General features: G+C 37.4%; 1 protein-coding gene across 1 annotated transcript in view; it reads right to left on the bottom strand.

Moving 5' to 3' along the window:
- LOC115217359 (transmembrane protein 135-like) overlaps positions 1–22,265 on the bottom strand; it is a 631,865-nt gene that overhangs the window by 91,081 nt on the left and 518,519 nt on the right. Inside the window, exon 6 of the mRNA XM_029787031.2 lies at positions 11,905–11,951. Within this exon, the coding sequence (XP_029642891.1) occupies positions 11,905–11,951 (47 nt within the window). The remainder of the gene's footprint in view (positions 1–11,904; positions 11,952–22,265) is intronic.

The following is a 22,265-nucleotide window of genomic DNA, read 5'->3' on the forward strand; positions in this document are numbered from 1 at the left end:
CAACTACATAATATATATCCTTCTGTTGGTGTGAAGCACACATGGCAACACCATGTAAAAGCATCTGGGTGGTGCCACATAAAAATGCACGTGTGGTGCCACATAAAAGCGCCTGTGTGGTGCCACTTAAAACCACCTGCGTGTCACCATGTAAAAGTGTCCATGTGACGTCACATAAAAGCACCCATGTGATGCCATGTAAAAATGCCCATAAGACACCATGTAAAAGCACCCAGCACACTCTGGAAAGCAGTTGGTGTAAAGAAGGGCATCCAACTGTAGAAACCATGCCAAATCAGACTGGAGTCTAGTGCTGCTCCTCAGCTTGCCAGCTCTGGTCAAACTGTCCATCTCATGTGAGCATGGACAACGAATGTTAAATGATGATGATGATATATATTGAATTGATAACTTCTGTATCTTGTTGAAAGCAAGCATACTGTCGCATCACTAAGTAGGTATCATAATTTTATATGCTAGAAATCATATTGATAAGTTATACTGTTCATGTACTTATGAATGTATTAGTATGATGGGTGAGAAAATGTCAAAAAGGCAGATAGAGACAATTAGTGCTCAGACTGGACCAGATGTCTGATGTCCAATGTCAGATGAAGGGAGACGGAATCCAGGCAAACAAGAGTTCATTATAAGTAATGTACTGGTTGATTTAATTAAAGTTTAATTATATAAAAAAACAGTTCCAAAGCATTCACAAAATAAACAGAAGTCATAAAGTAGAAAAACAGGAAAATCAGGAGAGTGAGAGTTAATAGTACTGACTAATTGCTTGCTTGATTGATTGATTGACTGACTGACTGACTGGATGAACAGATGGACGGACAGATATATAGATAGACAAACAGACAGATAGATAGATATCCTAAAAGTTCATACTCTAATATTACTGATGAAAATCAGGTGGATCTGAGTAGTCCATTGTAGTAGTGCTGGCTATTTTATAAATGCTTTGATGTCATAAACAATCACACGTCTAACTCATATTTTATTTTAGTTTACAGATATTAGTAAACATGGATTGCCACATGGCCAAATGGTTAAAACATCTGCTTAGCAATTACAAAATCTTGAGTTTGACCAAACTGCATGACATCTTGAGCAAATGTCCTTTTAATGTACTCTCAGGCTAACCTTAGCTTTGTGAGTGAATTCATTGGATAGATGGAAACTATGCAAAAGCACAGATTGATTGTACTTGTAATTCATTGGCCCAACTTTGCTACACACCATGTCATGCTGATTCTGCCCAAGAATTACATTAAAGGCATACATGTCTGTGGAATACTCAACTACTTACATGCTAAGGTAGTTCTGCTGATTCAACAACTAAAAATCAAAGATCTAGTTTACTTCACACAGTAAACCTCAGTGAAAGTGAAAGGCTTCAGTTGAGAATTGAAATAAAGATATGAGTCTCAGTTTCTTTACTTTCAAATTGTTTAGTCCAATGATTTTTCAACCATTTTTTTTTTACCTATGGACCTCCTTAATTCCTATTCTACTCTACTGGACTTCCATAACTATTTGATGTATATAAAAAGAAATTCTAGTGTATTTTAAAATTAAGCAGTGGTGAGGGATAAACACACACACACACACATATGGGAATGATAGGGTTTTTTCAGTTTCTGTCTACCATGGCCACTCACAAACCTTTGGTCAACCTGAGGCTATAGTAGAAGATACTTGCCAAAGGTGCCATACAGTGGGACTGAATCTGGAAAGCAAACTTCTTACCACAGAGCCACACCTGTGCCTAGTGTGTATGTGTGTGTGTGTATATATATATATATATATATATATATATATATATATATATATGACCTTTTGGCTAAGATCAGAGTATAGTGGTTGTATGATAAGAAGTCTGCTTCTCAACCATATGGTTCTGTGTTCAGTCCCACAGTATGGCATCATGGGTAAGTGTCTTCTGGGACTTCCTCGGGCAGACCAAAGCCTTGTGAGCAGTATTTAGTAGATAGAAACTAAGAAGAAGTTAATTTTATGTGTATGTGAATATGTGTATATATACATGCATATGTGCGTGTGTCTTTGAGTGTGTACTCGTGTGTCTTTGTCTCAACATTACATGATAGTTGTAAATGGGTGTCACAGTCATACAAGCAGTGTCATTCATATCAAATATTCTGTGAAAATATGTGTGAGCATGGTAGAATATTAGCATGCTTGGAAACAGGTGTAAGTTGGCAACAAGAAGGTCATCTGATTGTAGAAAATCTGTCCGACACATAGTCATGGAAAAGTGGACATTAAATGACAATTAAATGATGATGATTACACACACACACACACACACACCTTATGCAAAGATGGCCAAATTGAATGGTTAAGAATTAGCTTCACAATTATGATGTCACAGTTTCAATTCCACAGCATAACATCTTGGGAAAGTACTTGGGTTGATGAATAAATTATGAATGAAATTGTTTAGAAGCCAATCACATGATTTGTACCTACAAGTCAAAGCTCAACTTTGTCAAAGTGTGTCATGCTAATTTTGTCTGGGAATTACATTACTGGTACAATTAAACTATAATTTAATGAGCTTGGTAGTCTAATTGATCAAACAACTGAAAACACAGGCCTGGAATTTCTGACAGAGATGCACTTATAAATGTATGTATGTATATGTGTGTGTGTGTGTATACATATACATATATACATATATATATACATATATATATATATATATATATATATATATATATATATATACACACACACACACATACAGACATATATATATACACACATATATATACGACAGGCTTCTTTCAGTTTCCGACTACCAAATCCACTCACAAGGCTTTAGTCGGCCCGAGGCTATAGTAGAAGATGCTTGCCCAAGGTGCCACACAGTGGGACTGAACCCAGAACCATGTGGTTTGTAAGCAAGCTACTTACCACACAGCCACTCCTACGACTATATATATATATATATATATATATATATATACATACATACATATATATAAATACACATATACATATATATACATACACACACAAACACACACATATATATATATATATATAGATAGATAGAAAGAGAGAAAGAGAAAGGGAGGGAGAGATACTCACATACATACATACTTGTATGTAATGATTATTATTATTATTATTAATGCAATGAGCTGGCAGAATTGTTAGCATGTTGGGCAAAAAATGCTTAGCAGCATCTCATCTAACCTTATGTTCTGAGTTCAAATTCCACTGAGGTTGACAATCCTTTTGGGGTTGATAATATAAGTGCCAGTTGAAAATTGGGGTCAATGTATTGACTTTTTCCTTTCTCTGCCCATAACTGCTGGCCTTGTACCAAAATTTGAAACAATTTTTATTATTATTATTATTATTATTATTATTATTATTATTATTATTGAGTGAGAGAGCAGTGTATGCCATCAAAGTAACACTGGGATACAAAGCCCAATATACCCATCATGGCTACCCATCTGATAAGAGTACACCAGGCACATGCATCACAACCATATGTGCGTGACATGCTGATCTCATATCAAGATAAACAGCGCATGACCTTGCAGGAGGGGCCCAATTAGAATTTTCTTCAGGTCAAGTAGCCCATCCTGTTCAAAAGGTCCCTGAATGTTTGTTTTGAGGATGATGAATAAAACACCCATGTTTCTAGAGGTGAATTATTCAAATCCCAAAGAATTCCTCTCAACACATGGCTATGATGCTCTTACACTTCTACTCACAATCAGAGATGCGCATATCGTCAGCCACTAAGGGACATGGTCAACTGATTAAAGTCAAACAACTGACAAGCAAACCTGTGGTATTGAGCAGAATATTTGCTGTAGCCCATCTTTTATGCCAAGACAAAACAACGTACAGGATACTTCTAATCAGTTAAGATCAAAAGCCATGAGAGCCACTGACTGGTACTGCATCAGGGCATTTATCATTATTATAATTATTGTTATTAATGCATTGAGCTGGCAGAATCCTTAGTGCATCAAACAAATTGTTTAGCAGTGTTTCTTCTAGCTCTTTAGGTACTGAGTTCAAATCCCGTCAAGGTCAATTTGTCTTTCATCGTTTTGTATGTGTGTGGGTGGGGGCAGGTCGATAAGATAAAATGCCAATGAAGTACCGGAGTTATTGTAATCAACTATCCCCAACTCTTTAAAATTGCTGGCCTTGTGCCAAAATCAGAAATAACAACAAGAACAACAACAACAATAATAATTATTATTATTATCATTATTTTGTAATGGAAAAGGAAGCACTATTAAAGTCTATAAAAGTTTTGCAGGTGTTCAATGGAAGGAAATGTTAAAAGGAAAACAGGAAAAATAACTACAGATAAATAAATATGTAAATAGATAAAAAAAACTTCAATAATAACATCAACGAAGGAATAAGATAAACAGAATTGCTAAATAAACTTGATAAAACAGTACAAAAATACAGAACAAAACATAGTTATATAAATGTCTTATCTGTTTTCAACTCCAATCATTTAAGCATCTGCATGCAAGTCTAACACCAAAGCATATCAATTGGGCGATTTACTGCTATTTCGTATTTATTTTTTCAATTCTATCTTCAATTCTCTCCTTCCTCTCTGCCTATCTTGCCCTCACACACAGATATACATGCACACATACACACACACGTACACAAAGATATATGTGTGTGCACAAATAAAATCAAATGGTTACTTCACTGCAGAGAAAAGATTTTTAAATTTTAAAAGTTGTCTTATATAAATAATGTATGTATGTGTGTAAATACAAATATGTGTAGAGGTATGAATAGAGATGTTTTTATTTGTGTAGATGTAGGTATGTACATAAATGTATCTATGTGTGTAAATGAGTGTGTGTTGATTTATGTAACTGTGTACATGTATGTAGATGTATGTATTCCCAAGATATCAACTATACTTTTTAAATGTGTATGTGTGCATGTCTGTGTGTGTGTAGAGAGAGAGAGAGAGAGAGAGAGAGAGAGATGAAAGAGAGAGTGTGAAACAAAAAGAGAGAAAAAGAGAGCATGAGAAAATAAAGTTACAGGAAAAAAACAAAGTACAAACAAGTGTGTAAGAATTAGAAAGCAGGTGATGGAGGACGGATGGCAGAAGTGAATGAATGAGTGCAAGAGAGTAAAGAAAGAGCTATGGAGAAGTAAAAAGCAGTCAAAATTCATTGTTATTCATTTATTTATTTTCTGTTTCCCAACCATTTCCCCATTCTTGCATGAGGAGGGGTGTCTTTTTTGTTGGTTCCATTGTTTTTCACAGCTGGATACCTTTCAACTGCTAACCACTCAGCTGTGAATTAGGAATGGAATCGTTTTTTATTATCATCATCATTATTATTATTATTTTTATTTCTCCCACAATCAGACAAACTGAAACAAGCAGGGTTATGTTACTTTGTTCAGAGACATTAGGCAATGATTGTTATTATTTTAGCTCCATGGCTAGCTTTCACTCAATGAACTTATGACCAAAGGCATTCTAGCCATGACCATCCTGTCTTTTTGAACATCAAGGATTACATGACAGCATTGCTAAATAAGTCCATCCCCTCATTAATATGGGTATGTGTGATTTGGTTACTGTTTCTAGCATACTGAGTAGTCACATGAAAGCTGATTCATTGGCTTGTGGTGGTGGTGGTGGTAGCTGTTAGTATTGATGTAAAGCATGAGTTCATCCATCATTGGATAGGCCTAGTTTAAAAATTCACTCCTATTTCTATTAGGCTGAGCAATCATTCAGAGTAGCAGTCTACAGCAAGGGCTCTGTGCATTGCTGGATTCCATGAGCTATCTTTTATCGGTTACTTGTTTCAATCACTGGACTGCAGACATGCTGGAACACTGCTGTGAAGGGTTGTAGTTGAAAAAAATCACCTCCAGTATATTTTGTTTTTAAGTCTGGTACTTATTTTATCTTTAGTTGCATTGCTAAGTTATGGGAACACAAACAAACCAACACCAGTTGTCAAGTGTTGATGAAGCAAGGAGAGACAAACACAATCACAAAGACACACATATGACATGGTACCAAACAATTTCCATCAGCCAAATTCATTCATAAAGCTTGTTTGAACCAGGGCTGGGGTAGATGATGCTTGCCAATGTGCCATACAAATGCAAAATAAGTTTCTTAATTGCTTGGCCATACCTGTGCTTATATTCAAAATTTCAAAAGGTTACGGTATAAACTATATAATTGTATATTTTTTCAAGTAAGGGGAAAATGAGTGTTGTTGGTTATTTAATCCTTTAGCATTTAAACCAGCCATATCCAGTTAAAATATTCTACCTGTTTTATGGTCAAACTGGCCATATCTGGCCTCTCACACCAACATCACAATTTTATTCTAAAAATTAGCAGTTACCTCTTCAAAATCTCAAAGCTAAGAATAAATAAGTACTACTTATGATTGAATGTGAACACTAAAGGGTTAAATCAGCTTACAAAGACAAAACTTTTAAAGGTTTAGGAACCATGTGAAAATTCATTTAAATAAAAGGGGTCCTAGATAGCAAAATGGTAGGGAACCACTGATGTAGGGACTCCATCACTGACTTGACAATGATTATAATGAAACTTGAACTTATGATTAAGAAGCCAGTATTCAAATACCATAATCTCACAGTTATAATCACTAAATAGTTTTTTGATGACACATTATGATAAATAGCAATATGATAAAATAAAAAATATCCTTTTTATCCAGTTTCAGTTTTCAGTACTATCTTGCTATAATTTGTGTTATTATTTTTTTTGTATATATATTTCAAAGAATGTGTTTAAATTGCATCTAGTAGTGGGGTGTGGGGTATGGTTTAGGAGTTCCAGGGTCTTGGAGTCTGGAACCACTTCTTAGCCACTATTATTTCACAGGTTTATTCTGACAGGGTCCTAGATATGGGTTAATTAGCAATTCAACCAGGCAGATGGAGCTTGTTAGCTTGGGAGGATCAAGCCAGCTAGGGGAAGGAAAAACTGATACCAAATCTCTGCTGCCTTCTGACCATACCCAACTATGGGAAAGATTTTGAGAGTAAACCCTGAGCTAAAATTGGAAGTTGGAGCCCCTGAGGCAGTTTGATGTTGTCTACAGCCTTTTCCTGTAAACTCCTGTGATGACAATGGTACCAAACTTTTATAGCTGTGCTGTTCCTTTGGATCCATCAGTGACATGGAAAAGAGGAACATACAGCATGGATGAAAACCTGTTCTTGATACCATACTGCCAAGTGCTTGGATCCTATGAAACATCCTATACTGGAGAGATAATCACAGACAACACTGTTCCAGTAAGGAAGACAACTAGGACCTTTATCCATGGTCATTAGTGACAAATAGGGGCCATAGAGATTTGATAAAATGGTACTGGAATATATGCAGTCAATATTTCAAAATCAGATAAGGCGGCAAGCTGGCAGAATTGTTAGCATGCCAGGCATTTTGTCTGTCTTTACATTAAGGCCCTTGGCCATACTAGCTTCTGTCAAACTGTCCAACCCACGCCGGCATGGAAAACAGATAGACATTAAATGATGATGATGATGGTGATATATAAATATAAGGATATTATTGTAAACAATAATAACCTTATATATATATTCTTATAATTTATTATTCACTTCAATCACCTTTTTAAATTTGCTGCGGCATTAAAAATGGTCATCATGAACATTGTTGAGATGGGCAGTTTCTATGACCCTCAGGTCAGTAAGATTCGCTGATGAGAACTAAATGGCATTTTCACAAAGTTTGAAATTGTGATGATACAGGTATGTCTGGCTTTTCAATTTACAATTCTTTTCATTATTGGTGCAGGGGCTTAGAATTTCTGCTCATTCCTCCAATTTCAGCGAAAATTTGCAGTTGTAGTTGTCTTCTGACTGCTACTTTTAATGTGCTGGTACTACTTGTAGCACCCTTAATTATTAATTAATATATATATGAGGTTATATCAAAAGTTTCTGAATTAGTTATGTTTAATAAAAAATCATTTATTTATCTAAGTTTTAACATCATCTCCTTGAAATACTCCCCTTGTGCAGCAATACACTGGTTTCAGTATTCTTGCCACTTTTGGAATCTGGCCTGGAAGTCATTTTTTGTAAGTGAGTGGAAGACCTTCAATGATTCATTCTTGATCTTGACAACAGTGTTAAAATGGTGATGTCTGAGCTGCGTTTTCATTTTGGGGAAGAGATGGAAGTCTGCAAGAACTAAATGTGGCGAATAGGGCGGGTGTGGAAGAGATACCATGTTGCTTTTGGTGAGAAACTCATGAGGGAGGAAAGCTCAGTGACAGGGTGCATTGTTGTTGTGAAGAATCCAATTTTTGGGGTCCCACAGATCCAGTTGTTTTTGATGAATGTCCTCCTCCAAAATGTCATAGCAGAACTCTTGATTGACGGTCTGGCCCTGGGGGGATGAATTCTCAATGCACAATACTGTGTATGCCACAAAAAACGATGAGCATGCTCTTGATTAAGCTGTGGCTCTGTCATGCCTTCTTCCATTGTGGACAACTGCTGCTTCATCTCAAGGTTGTACCCATAGACCCAACTCTTGTCACCGGTGATAATCCTCAACATGAAGGATGGGTAATCAGCAGCATACTGATAGAGATCTCGACAGACTTTGACTCAATGTTCTTTCTGTTCATTGGTCAGCAGGTGGGGGTCAAACTTGGCAGAGATATACTGCATGTTCAATTCAAAGGTTAAGATTGCCTGCACAATTTGATGATTGTCTTTGATTGTCCTCTGACAATCCTCATGCACAAGCTGATGAATTTTCTCCACATTTTTGGGAGTGATGCTCATGGCAGGTCTTCCAGATCGCTCATTGTCTTCAAGGGACATTCTTCCACTTTTGAAGTGCCCGTGCCACTTAAAACATTGTGTATGACACATTGTCTTGTCACTGTAAGCTTGCCAAAGCATATTCAATGTCTCAGTAGCAGACTTCTCAAGTTTAACACAAAATTTCATATTGGCTTTTTGTTCCTGTCTATAACAAAATCACTGACTACAGCATACACATGATCACAAAAACACAAATTTCACAACTTGCAAAGCAAGCAGTGATGTCACTTGGCACACTGCCTCATGAAGATCACTGCTAGCTCTCACTGCACATGCAACTTTCAGTTTCTGTTTACCAGGTCCACTCACAAAGTTTTGATTGGCTCTGGGCTATAGTAGAAGACACTTGCCCAAGGAGCCATTCAGTGGGACTGAGCCTGGAAACACGTAGTTGGGAAGTAAGCTTCTTACCACACAACCACACCTTTGAATTGAACCCCCTAAAACATGAAAAACCATGTTAGGTCTGCTAGTATTTGAACTTGGAATGTAACAAGACCATAACTATCTACTGTAAGTCACTGACCGACTCTTAGCATATCATTCAATATTTTTTTCTCTTTCACTGGGTAACCCTGTAATTAAGATGGAAAAAGCCAATTGTGAAAGGTTTATACTTATATGCATATATGAGTCTATATGGCTGTGCATGTATGTGTGTGTGTGTGTGTGAGTGATTTTAACATGCTAATTAACTGAAATGAACTTTTAAAAAATAAAGAAACTTGAATGATGATGTTGATGGAAATGACATTTTACTCTAAGTTAGTGGTGTATCAAGACAGTTTTCCTCTTCTTATTTTGTCTTTTCTGTTTTCTTTCTCCCTTCTTTTTTCCCTTTTCTTCAAATCTGCAATTTATTATACACTTCTGGGTCCAACTCTTTCCCATAAAAATATAAGCTTGGTTGGGTGGCAGAAGGATAAAACATAGGAGGTTGTAGAAGTGTGTGAAAACAGCAAGGATTTGAAAACGTCAGGTGGTGGGAGTGATGTTAATGAAAGCAAGTGTGAAAACATGATGCTGGTGGTGTGACAGTAATGAACAAACATGAAGCAGTAGTGGCAGTGGTGACAGCAGTAGAAAAACAAGTGATGATGGTGGTGATGGTGATAATAGTGTGAAAACATGTGGTGATGATAGTGATGATAGATGTGTAAAAGCACAGTAGTGGGGATTTTAATAGCAGTATACAAACATGAATGATGGTATCGGTGGTCATGGTAAGAGTGCTATGAAAATATGTGGTGATAGTAGTGGTGATGATTATAGTATGAGAACAATTAGTGGTTGTGTTGGTGATGATAGTAATGTGAAAAACATGTGGCTGTTGCAGTATTGGTGATACTAACATGAAAACATGTTAAAGGTAATTTTGAAGTTGGTAATAGTAGTAAGAAACCATGGGGCAATGGAGGTGGTGTTGATAGTAAGAAAACATGTGGTGGTGGTGGTATTAGTGGAGGGAAAACATGTGGTGGTGGTGGTGATGTTAGTGGTGAGTAAGCAAAAGTGGTGGTGGTGATGATGTTGAGTTGTTTGAAAACATGTAGAAATGATAGTATTAGTGGTGAGAAAACATGTGGTTGTTGTGGTGGTGAGATGTTGTGTGAAAACATATCATGATGAAAATATGTGGTAAAGGTATTAATTGTGTGGTGTGACAACATGGGGGTTTATATATTAAGGGAAGACAAAAACAACATTTCAATATTAGTAGAGGGAAAACAAATGAACATCTATATTTATTATTTTGGTTATGGTGGAAAAGAAAAACAAAATTCCATGCAACATTTTTTTGCATTCCTTTATATATTCATGAGTTCAAACCCAGCCAATGTTGTTCTACATACTTCTGGGAGTTTGATAAAATAAATTTCAGTCATTGGTTGGATTGAGCTGGCTATATCAACCTTCCAAATCTCTGGTTCTAGTCCTGTTAGAGTACTAGGGATTCCATAATCATATATAGCCATGAAGTATGAACACAGTCTAATGATCAAACCATTAAAAGAATATGGTGTATACAAAACTATAGAGTAACCCATCAGATTAATGTAAAATTGTTTCGGTTGTTAGGAAGGGCATCCAGTTCTAAAAACCATGTCAAAACAGACACTGAAGCCTGGTGCAGTTTTTTGCCTAGCCAGCTCCTGTCAAACTGTCCAACCCATGCCAACATGGAAATCAGACGTTAAATGACAACAGTGGTGATGATGATATATATCTTACTTCCCAACCATGTGGTTTTGGATTCTGTCCCAATGCAAATGTTTTCTACTGTAACCCTGAGCTGATGAAAGCCTTGTGACTAGATTTGGTTGAATGAAACTGAAAGAAGTCTATCACCCAGCACACTCAGTAAGTTGGAAGGGCACCCAGCAATACAAACCAGGCTAAATCAAACAGGAACCTGGTGCAGCTTTCTTGCTTGCCAGCATGGAAAACTGATGTTAAAGGATGATGATGATATGTATATAAATGAATGTATATTAATGTGTATGTGTGTGTATGCATGTATGCAACCATGCCTGGATATCATGTGACAACTGTAAATTAGCATCATTGTCATTCAAGTGAGGTTGTTCATTTCCAGTGTTTCATGAAAAACATGACAAGTAATGGGAAAATATTATTTTGCTTGGAAACAGTTGAGGATTGGCAACAGGAAGGGCAGCTGGACATAGAAATTTTGCATCAACAATTTCTGTCTGATTCATGCAAGCATGGAATAGTTGACATTAAATGATGATGATGATGATGATGATGATGATGATTGATCAACAGGTGATAACACAATAAAAAAAAGAAGAAAATTCAATAGCTGTGTGAAGTATTTACATAGATCTCCAAACAAACAACACACACACACACAACCGTATATGTGCAAACAGTTACACATTTATATAAATAAAAGAACAAATAACCAGAAAATATTGCAGGCTGCACATAATTTCTATGGGATTAAGAATATAAGTTTCATATACTTACTTATAGAGGTACAAAAACACAGCACTGACAACACTAAACATCAGCACCTACAAATAGAATGCAAAAAAAAACATGTTAAATATATATATATATATATAATATATATATATATGATGTAATTCTCAAATAAACATCAAAAAAGCACAGTTCAATAAAGGATTCAATACATTATATATGCAGAGGGTGTATTTTTTTTTTAATCAAAGAAGTATGGCTTTATAGGGATGTCACTGTTTCAATAGATATTATATCTCATCACACAGGTCAGAAATAAATGTCGTAAATTCATAACATGAATATATATATAGGCAAAAAAAAGAAAAGGTAGAGTAATAGACCATATATTCACATTCCTTGAGGAAAAGACAGAAAGATAAAAATAAAAAAAAAAAATTATAGAAATATATTGAAGGAAACATTCAGAAAAAAAATGCATCTTCTATCTTGTCTTTTTACTGGTTTCAGCCATTGAATTGTGGCCATGCTGGGGCACCACCCTGGAAGGTCTAGTCAAACAAATTGACTCTAGTAGTTGCTATTTTAAACCTGGTAGTTATTCTACTGGTCTCTCTTGCCAAACCATTAACTTACAGTGATGTAAATAAACCAACACCAGTTGTCAAGTAGTAGTTGGGGACAAACACAACCACAAATATATGCATACATGGTTTTGACGTATGAGGATCTGGTCAGTGCAGGTGGTACCTTTGCAGCCGCTTTTCTCCTTTGCTTTGCAGCCCTTAGCCTGTTAACACTGGTTGAAACAAAGTCTCTTGTACCATTTTGACATGATGATCTCCATTTTGCTTGTTCCAAGGCTGTTGTGAGCTATATTGACTGTTGAGAGGTTACTCTTCAGCTTGTCCTTATATTTTAGCCATGGTTGACCAATATTCCTGTGCATGTGGCATGTAAAAAGCACCGTTTGAGCGTGGTCAATGCCAGTGCTGCCTAGTTAGCCCCCATGCCGGTGGCACATAAAAAGCACCCACTACACTCTCAGAGTGGTTGGCATTAGGCAGGGCATCCAGCTGTAGAAACCTTGCCAGAACAGATTGGAGCCTGGTGCAGCCTCCTGGCTTGCCAGTCCTCAGTTCTGTCACTGCTGAAGTGCTGAAAGCTGCATTTGAGGAAAACACAAAACCAACTGTACAAGAACTAGCAAAACAGTTTGATTCAAGTCACACTTTGATCAGAAAACACCTTCATAAGTTAGGAAATGTGTCTAAAGTTGATCAGTGGATCCCTCATATTTCTGGCTGCTTCTTATCTTATTGGAAAACATGCCCTCTGCTTGACATTGAAAAGCAGACTGGTCACCAAATCTTTCTTGGGAAGAGTAGTTCCAAGTGATGGAAAATGGATTCTTTGTAATCATATCTGATGAAAGCAACAATGGTTAGTACTCTATGAAAAAGGAGAAGCTATTCTCAAACCAGGACTACACCAGAAAAAATATTATTCCCTGTGTTTTGTTAGATATGAAGAATGTTATCTGCCATGAAGTGTTAAACCAAAGAAAAACAGTATTGTCACCAATTGGAAGCACTGGCAAAAATTTGATGCGAAAATGCCCATCATTGGTCAATAGCAAAAGGAAATGCAAGACCATATATTGCCCATATCACTTAGGAAGATAATATGACACTAAACATAGAGGTTTTTGCCTCATCTTTGTAACTCTCCTGACCTTGCTCTATCTGACTATTATCTTTTGAGATCATTGCAACATTATTTAGAAACAAAAAAGTTTATTCACTGTGAAAAGGTTAAAAATGATATTGAGTGTTTCTTTGCTTTGAAACCAGAAGCATTTTATGCCTGAGGGATCAACAATTTGTCATATACATGAGATTATATTACCAATAATAAAGGGAAATATTATCTTCGTTAAATACAACAATTAAGACTAAAGAAGAATTTGTTTGTTTCCCAGCATGAAACGCAACATGACTTTCTTTCCAACCATATATATATATCCACAAAGCGAAAGTGATGTAAATTGAGATTAGGTGAAGATTGCTATAAAACAAATGAAAACAAGTTCATATGAGTAAGCTATAAAAAAAATTACTGAATGTATTAGGTAGAAAATTGCATATAAAAAGTATTATTAAAAGTGATAAAAATATGAATTGCTCATATCCAAATTATAATAATAATACCTCTATGTATCATAGAGTTCCAGAACTATATAGTCGTTACATTGACAACATTATCGGTGCCACCTCACTCTCCCGTGAACATCTAGATTCCTTCCTCTCTTTCGTTCAATCCTTCCATCCTGCCCTCCACTTCACCTCCACTATCTCCAACACCTCTGTCTCCTTCCTCGACATTTCAGTCAGCATTCATCACTCCACTCTTACCACCTCCATTTACTACAAACACACAGACTCACACTCATACCTAAACTTCTCTCCCTCCCACCCCAAACACATCAAGCTTTCCATCCCCTATTCCTCCGTCTACGTAGGCTCTGTAGTGATGACCATGACTTTGAGACTCAGTCTCAACTCATGGCTCGCCACTTCATCCTATGTGGATACCCCCTCACCACTATCCACACCGCCCTTGCCAGAGCATGTTCCGTAGACTGTGCATCTGCTCTCTCCCCCCCGAACCCGCCCTGTAGTCTCCCGCCTCCCTTTTCCCCTCACTTACCACCCCACGACCCTACCTCTCCAACGCACCATTCTTCGAGCTTTCCGGCATCTCCAGTCCGATCCGTCCACTTCACACCTCTTCCCTAACCGACCTCACCCCTCCTTCAAACGAGCCCATAACCTACGAGACCTCTTGGTCCACAGCTCCTTCCCTGACCCTACCTCCCAACCTGGCTCGTTCCCCTGCTCCCGCCCACGTTGCCGCACTTGCCCTTACCTCTCCAACACCACCCTCCTCACTGGCACCCATCATCAACCCTATCGCATCATCAACTCCTTCACCTGCACCTCCAGCAATATCATCTATTGCATCTCCTGCTCTCTCTGTCATTCCCTGTACATCGGACAAACGGGACGCCGCTTGGCTGACCGGTTCGCGGAACACCTCTGTGACATCCGCCTTGCCAATGACACACCGGTCTCATGCCACTTCTGCTCCACCGGTCACTCCTTGCAACACCTGTCTGTGTTCGGATTGTCCTTGCACAGAGGCCATCTGGATTCCCGTTTGCGCCGTGAACAGGAATTAATCTTCTCTCTTCGCTCTTTTACGCCATTTGGTCTCAACTCTCCCCACCTTCTCATCTAACCTCCCCCCGACTCCTACTTCTCTTCAGTCCTTCATCTTTTCACCCCTACTCTCTTTTCCTCCTCTTCTTTCCTGTTTCTTCTTCCCTCTTCCCCTTCTCTCTGCTCTCTCACTCCCTTTCTCTCCCCCCCTCCTCCTATCCCCTCCTTTCCCATCCCCCTCCTCTTATCCTATCCTTCCTTCTCCCCCCCTCACCCTCTCCGTCCCCCTTCCCTCTCCTTCCTTCCTTCTTCCCCCCTCACCCCCCATCTCATCTCCTCTCTCCTCCCCTCTCCCCCTTTCACTCTCCCCACAACCCCCACTCTAAACCAACCCCCAGCCAAACCCACACCCCACATGAACTTTCCCCACCTCCCCACATCACACTACACTACACCATACGACACTACACTACACCATACGACATTACACATCACATCATACACGTCCAGACCTTTCATACGCACATACATACTCTCTCATACACACACGCACCCTTATGTTGGGGCGAGGTCATTTGACCCTGTTATCTCCCCTACTATCCCTCTTGCGTATAACGTCTGATCTCTGACTTCTGGCCGAAATCAGACCGCCATGTTGAATCGTTAGCTCCTGCACGCATTTTTTTTCTCTCCTTGTTTCTCTCCGTGTTTCTTTTCTGTGTATCTTTCTGTTGAAGAGCATAGGCTCGAAACGTAAAAGACTTATTTTGTTTCTATTCCTGAGCGCCATACTAATACAATTGTTTGTTTGTACTCCACCTGCCTTCGTCTTTTGTTTATTTTCGTAAAGCTTCCCGTTATATATATATATATACATATACATACATACATACATACATATATGTGTGTGTAGGCAATTATGCGGATAAACAGATTCAATATAACAGCTTGGGTTTGATATACAAAATATGTGTTTATATGTAAAACAGAAAAAAAGCAAAGACTGAAGATTTTCAGATGAGGAATATTTATATATAAACATAGATATTTATATATCAATAGATCAAACTTATACATGGTACAAACGATAAAGAAATTTAAAGGGGGGGGGGTAATGTGTTACAAATCCAACAGCTGTTTCTGGAGGCTCAGAGATCCATCATAATGTTGGTAGACGTAGTTCACCAAAATTTGCAGTCAGTAAAGGAAGCAAATAAACATTGGATAAATTAAGCCTACGTCATCAGGATAGAAACAAATTCTTACATTTCAGATCATGATGCAGGTAAGTTTAAAGGTGAAATACACACACATATGTATAAATATGTGTGTGTATTCATATATATATGTGCATTTGTGTGTGTGTTTGTGTGTCTATATGTGTAAGTGTACCTGCATAAAGATACTGCTTTATTTTTAAATAGTATCTTTGTGTAAGAATATGTGTAAACACTATGCACTTGTCTCTGTGCATAATATGTGTATATATATAATGTTTTTAATTTAGATATAAACTGATGTTTTCTTCATATCTAAATGCAAGAAACATTAATAAACAAAGAATAACTCAATATATGGTGTAAAGTTAAGGTAGCAAGCTGACAGAAATGTTAGCATGCTGGGTTCAAATTCCACCAAGGTTGATTTTGCCTTTCATCTTCTGGGGTCAATAAAAGAACTACCAGTTGAGTGCTGGGGGTTGATGTAATTGACTTATCCTCACTCCAAAATTGCTGGTCTTGCGCCAAAACTTGGAATCAATATAAGAAAGTGGTTGATTGTGAATCCCTGTTTCTGCTGAAGATACTGACTAAAACTGATAAACCTGCCAGGTGAAACTTTTTTTATAAAATATGTGTAGGAAGAATGTGCGGTGGTAAAAAGCTTGCTTTGGAATCACATGGTTTTCAGTTCAATCCTACAGTATTGCTTCTGGGGCAAGTGAATCCTGCCACAGTCACGGGTCAACCAAACCCTTGTAAGTGGATTTGGTTGACAGAAACTGAAAAAAAGCCCATTGTAAACATACACAAATACATGCATGTATGTAAGTGTATGTGTCTTAGTATTTACTTGTGTTCCCACCACTTGACAACAGGTGTTGATTTGTTTACATCCACATAACTTAGCAGTCTGGCAAAAAGACTTACAAAATGTGCTGGACTTGAAACAAAAAAGTACTAGTGGTTGATTTGTTTGACTAAACCCCTTTAAGGGTTATATATATGTATATATTTATTATTCTTATACAGTAATGTTGTTGATAGTGACTTCAAAATTTCAACCAGCTAAGCGATCATCAAATTGTAAAATTTCTTTTGTTATAAATGAAAGTAAAAACAAGCATTTATATGTATGTTTCTGCAAAATAGGAGCAGCTTATCCTGTTCAGGCTATACTATTATATATATATATATATGTATGTATTTATGTATACACACACTCACACATGTATGTTTACTGGTCTCAGTATATATGAAGTAGGGTTAACAAGGTTTGCCACTGTCATTATTTTACTCTCCCAACTCCATTATTTTCATTACCATCCTTACCAGCTGTATTCTTCGGGTGCTGTTTTTACAAGATACAAAAGAAAGCAATGCAATCATGAAGGGAGTTAAAACAACTTGCAAAAAGAATCGTGTATTTGTTTACTTGCCCTTCCTTCTTCTCTCTCATGTAGAACAGACAACATGCATTTCACTGTTGGAAACAGCAGAAACACTATATAATAGATAGGTGTTTTAAGTATTTTACCACCACCACTACCACCAAATTTATGACACTCAACAACAAGCATTAAACACTGTGACTATCACCACAGACAACTGGCACTACTACTGCTATGCTCTCGGTTATTATTGTGACTTTCCACATTGGTATCTTCTCAACCAATTCTTTGGTCTATCCTCACACCAAATATATGTGTGTGTGTGTGTGTGTATATATATATCTCTATTTATGAAACTGAAATGCAAAAAGTTTGTTTGTTTGTTTGTCTGGTTTTGGCATTGAGAACGGGTTAAAGGCCACTAGATCCTGTCGGATTGACTCCAAAATAGAAATCCCTATCTTAAAAGGTGTCGTTGCTAGGGCCAAAAACGCACTTTGACAAGTCTACTCTCATTCTTTTATATATCTGTCTTCCTCCGTCACTTATTCTCTTTCCTCCCTGCCCATCACTTTCTATATATAACGTCGTTTAACAGCGTCTAACTCACTCATTCTCTTTCCTCCCTTCCCATCACTTTCTATATATAACGTTGTCTAACAGCGTCTAACTCCCCTTCACTTTCCCTTTATAATGTTGTGTCACGGCATTCTATATCTCCCCCTCCTCCCTGCCTTCCACAGCGCTTTCACACACTCTCTCTCTTTACGTCTGTCTGCATTCATAGAGAGAATTATCATCGCCACCACCACCACACAATCATGAGAACAAATATTATGAATCAGATATTTATTGGGTTAATTTATATATGTGTGTGTATGTGTTCTATATATAAATATGTATATGTAATGTATATATACAAAGTGTATATATCTGTATTTATGTATATTAAACTTTTTCATACTTTTTGATAGTTATATATATTTTTTTAAAAATTATAAATATAAATTAATAATTTTAATTTTAAATTTAAATAATTTAAATTTTTCAATTTTATATTTTATATATTTTGTATATTATATTTTTATTTTTATGCTTTGGTTTATGTTTTTCACAGTTTGATTTGCCTATTAGTGGTTTTATCTCCAATTTAATTTATACATACATATATATAATTTGTATACATTTGTATATATAATGCGTGCACACACACACACACACACATATATATATATATATATATAATGTGTGCATTATGTAGTCGGTTGAGCTGAAAATATGCACACCTATGTTAAAAGTGCTGGCAAGTTTGCATGACAACTATTTTTTTCCTCAAATGAAAGGCGTGACCTCTAGGACAAAATTCCTTATCTTATAAAACGTGGCCCCAATAAACCCGGATGAAATCGGGTTATATTAACCAAAATGTGAAAAGGGGTCTAAATGGGGCTGGAAGGGGATTAAAATTTAAAGGAGCGGGTGTTTAGGAATTCTCTGTTACATCAAGCTAAAAAATTTGCGCCAGCCTTTTAATCGTCAATGTGTTGCCGTCCATGATGCGAAGTTTTGAATGCTTGCCATGGTGAGTCTACTGTCGTGAGAAAGAATCACTTTAAAACTTGGTGTTTAGGAATTTTCTTTTACATCAAGTTCAAAATTTTACGCCAGCCGTTAAACTGTCAATATGTTGCTGTCCGTCGTTAAGAAATGCCAGCCATGGTGACTCTGCTATCCTCAGATTCTATCCTTTCAAACTTTGGTTTCCAATATTTTATTATTTTTATTCAGCTCGCAAGTTCGTCTGTCCCTTTTAAATGTTAGTGTTTTGCTGTCTGCCTTGAAGCAGACCTTTCCGTTGTCACTGCCTGATATTTATGATTGATCTTTCAAAATATTTTATTTCTCAACTTACTCAAGATCTTTTGTTGTTTATAAATGGGAGAGAGATAGATAAAAATAGAGAGTAAGAGAAAGCGAGGGAGAGTCCGAGAGAAAAGAAAAGTAAGAGAGTGGGAAAGTGAGAGAGAAACAAAGAGGGAGATCATCATCATCATTTAACGTCCCTTTTCCGTGCTAGCACGGGTTGGACAGGCTCCAGGCTCCAGTCTGATCTGGCAGTGTTTCTACAGGTGGATGCCCTTCCTAACACCAACCACTCTGTGAGTGTAGTGGGTGCTTTTTTCGTGCTGCCGGCACAGGTGCCAGGGGGTCTGGCAGCGGCCATGATTGGTTGGTGCTTTTTACGTGCCACCGGCACAGAAGCCAGTCAAGGCGGCGCTGCAATCGGCCACATTTGGATGGTACTTTTTACGTGCTGAAAGGAAGCAACAGAAAGTAACAACCACACTCTTACCCGCGCGTAGAGCGGGTCACCTTTAGCTAGTGTATATATATATATATATATATACAGACACATATATAAATCATCGTCATTGTTGATGATTTATATATACATATAAATATACATACTTACACACACACAGACATCAAACTCAGCAACAACACCCCGGTCTCATGCCATTTCCGCTCTACCGGTCATTCTTTACAACACCTGTCTGTGTTAAGATTGTCCTTGCACAGGGGTTATCTGGACTCCTGTCTTCGCCGTGAACAGGGATTAATCTTCTCTCTTCGCTCCTTTGCGCCACATGGGCTCAACTCTCCTCCCCGATTCATCTAACCCACCTCCTCTCTCCTTTCCACACCTACTTCCTCACACCCACCTTTCCTCTCTTGCTCTGACACCTACTTCCCCTTTTCACTCCTACCCACCTTCTCCCTTCCACCCCTCCCTCATTATCCTGCCTCTACATATTCCAACCCCAACATCCCTATACATCCCAACCCACCCCAACCCCACCCATGCTTCCCCCACTCTCACCTCCTCACACCCCAACACCACCACATCACACCATACACTGCCACACCACACAACCCCATGAACACTAGCACTGACCACTTCCCAGCACCCCCACCATCATTCACACACCTATACATGCACACACACATGCGTCAAGGTCATCCTCCCCTTCCACATGCAAGCTCTTACATACACATGCACGTGCACCTTCATTTTGGGATCACCATTACTTTATTATCTCCCCTTCTTCTTAACTCTCGTGTGTGACACCTCTGTCCGGCATTTACCATGATAGATCACTAGCCATTAACCTTTTTTATTCCTTTCTGTTGAAGAATGTAGGCTCAAAACGTAAAAGACTTTCCTACTTCCTGAGCATTGAACTGATACATTTGTTTGTTGTTTACACACCCGTCTTTCTCTTTTGCTTTTTTGTAAATTCTCACTATACATACATATATACACATATGCAAATACACATATAAATATACTACACACACACACACACCACCTCTCCACCACCACATATATATACATATATATACATACACACTACTTGTATTAATCGGTTAGTGATATTTATAACTAACCAGAATGAGATGATAACTATATAACTCTAATTACATGCTATCTTTTTATGTCTGGGTGAGAGTCGTTCCGTTGCAGACACATGACCTCTATTAGGTCATAGAGAAAGGTCACCAAATCCAATTTTAGTACATTTATTTTGACAAGAGAAAACAAAATTCTCTAGAATGGATTTATATTTTTAATTGACATTTGAATACAAGATAAATTAATTGATTCACAAACATATCCAGTCACACATTTTCCCCACAAAAACTCCTACAAACAGTGGTGAAGCATAAAAAGTAGAGATGATATGGTTATATAATGAGACCCAATGGCTTTGTGAGGGCAATTCTTCAAGGAACTATACGAGGTTGTGTTGAAAAGTTCTTTGCTTTGGGTAAAAGAAAATAATGGAGGATCAGTTAATTATAACTTTATTCAAAATATTCCCCTCTCAGATTCAAACACTTATTGCAGCGATCCTTCAGTTTTTCTTAGCCCTGTAAAAGGGCTCAGAAGCCAGGAACTTTTCAGCACCCACTTGTAGATGGAGAAATAAGAAGAAATAGACAAAGGAAAAGATGGATGGATGGACAAATCCAAGCTCTTGTACACTGCCATGACATATGGAGAAGACTGGTGTACAATAAAGATATGCTTGTGTGTGTGTATTTTGTTGGTAAAGGGTATGTTTACATACACACAGTCTTTAAAAATCCTCTAACCTTGACCTTAATAAAATTCACACTAACAAAGTCTCACTTGCATGAAAGGCAATATGAAATACAGACACCCTTTGAATCAACAGAATGAACTTGGCAAGAAACAAATTGATTAAATTGATACAGTCTACATATAAACAACCCTAAAACTAATAAAACAAAACACCTAAATACATACATCACCAACAAATTCTATGAAAGCAAACACTAGGTCATAAAAATATCCAGCAAAGAGACATAAAAATAACAGCCAGTCAATGAATATGACAGAAAAACCATGAAAAGACACAAAAAAGAGGATACACTCACAACAACAAATATAAAAACAAACTACCATACTTAGTTATAACAGTAATCGCCTAAAGATTGCAGTGGCATGAAACTTCAGTTGTGTGATAAACATTTAGTTTAAATAAAAT

This window comes from Octopus sinensis, linkage group LG1 (genome assembly GCF_006345805.1).
Source record: "Octopus sinensis linkage group LG1, ASM634580v1, whole genome shotgun sequence".
NCBI classification, from domain to species: domain Eukaryota; kingdom Metazoa; phylum Mollusca; class Cephalopoda; order Octopoda; family Octopodidae; genus Octopus; species Octopus sinensis.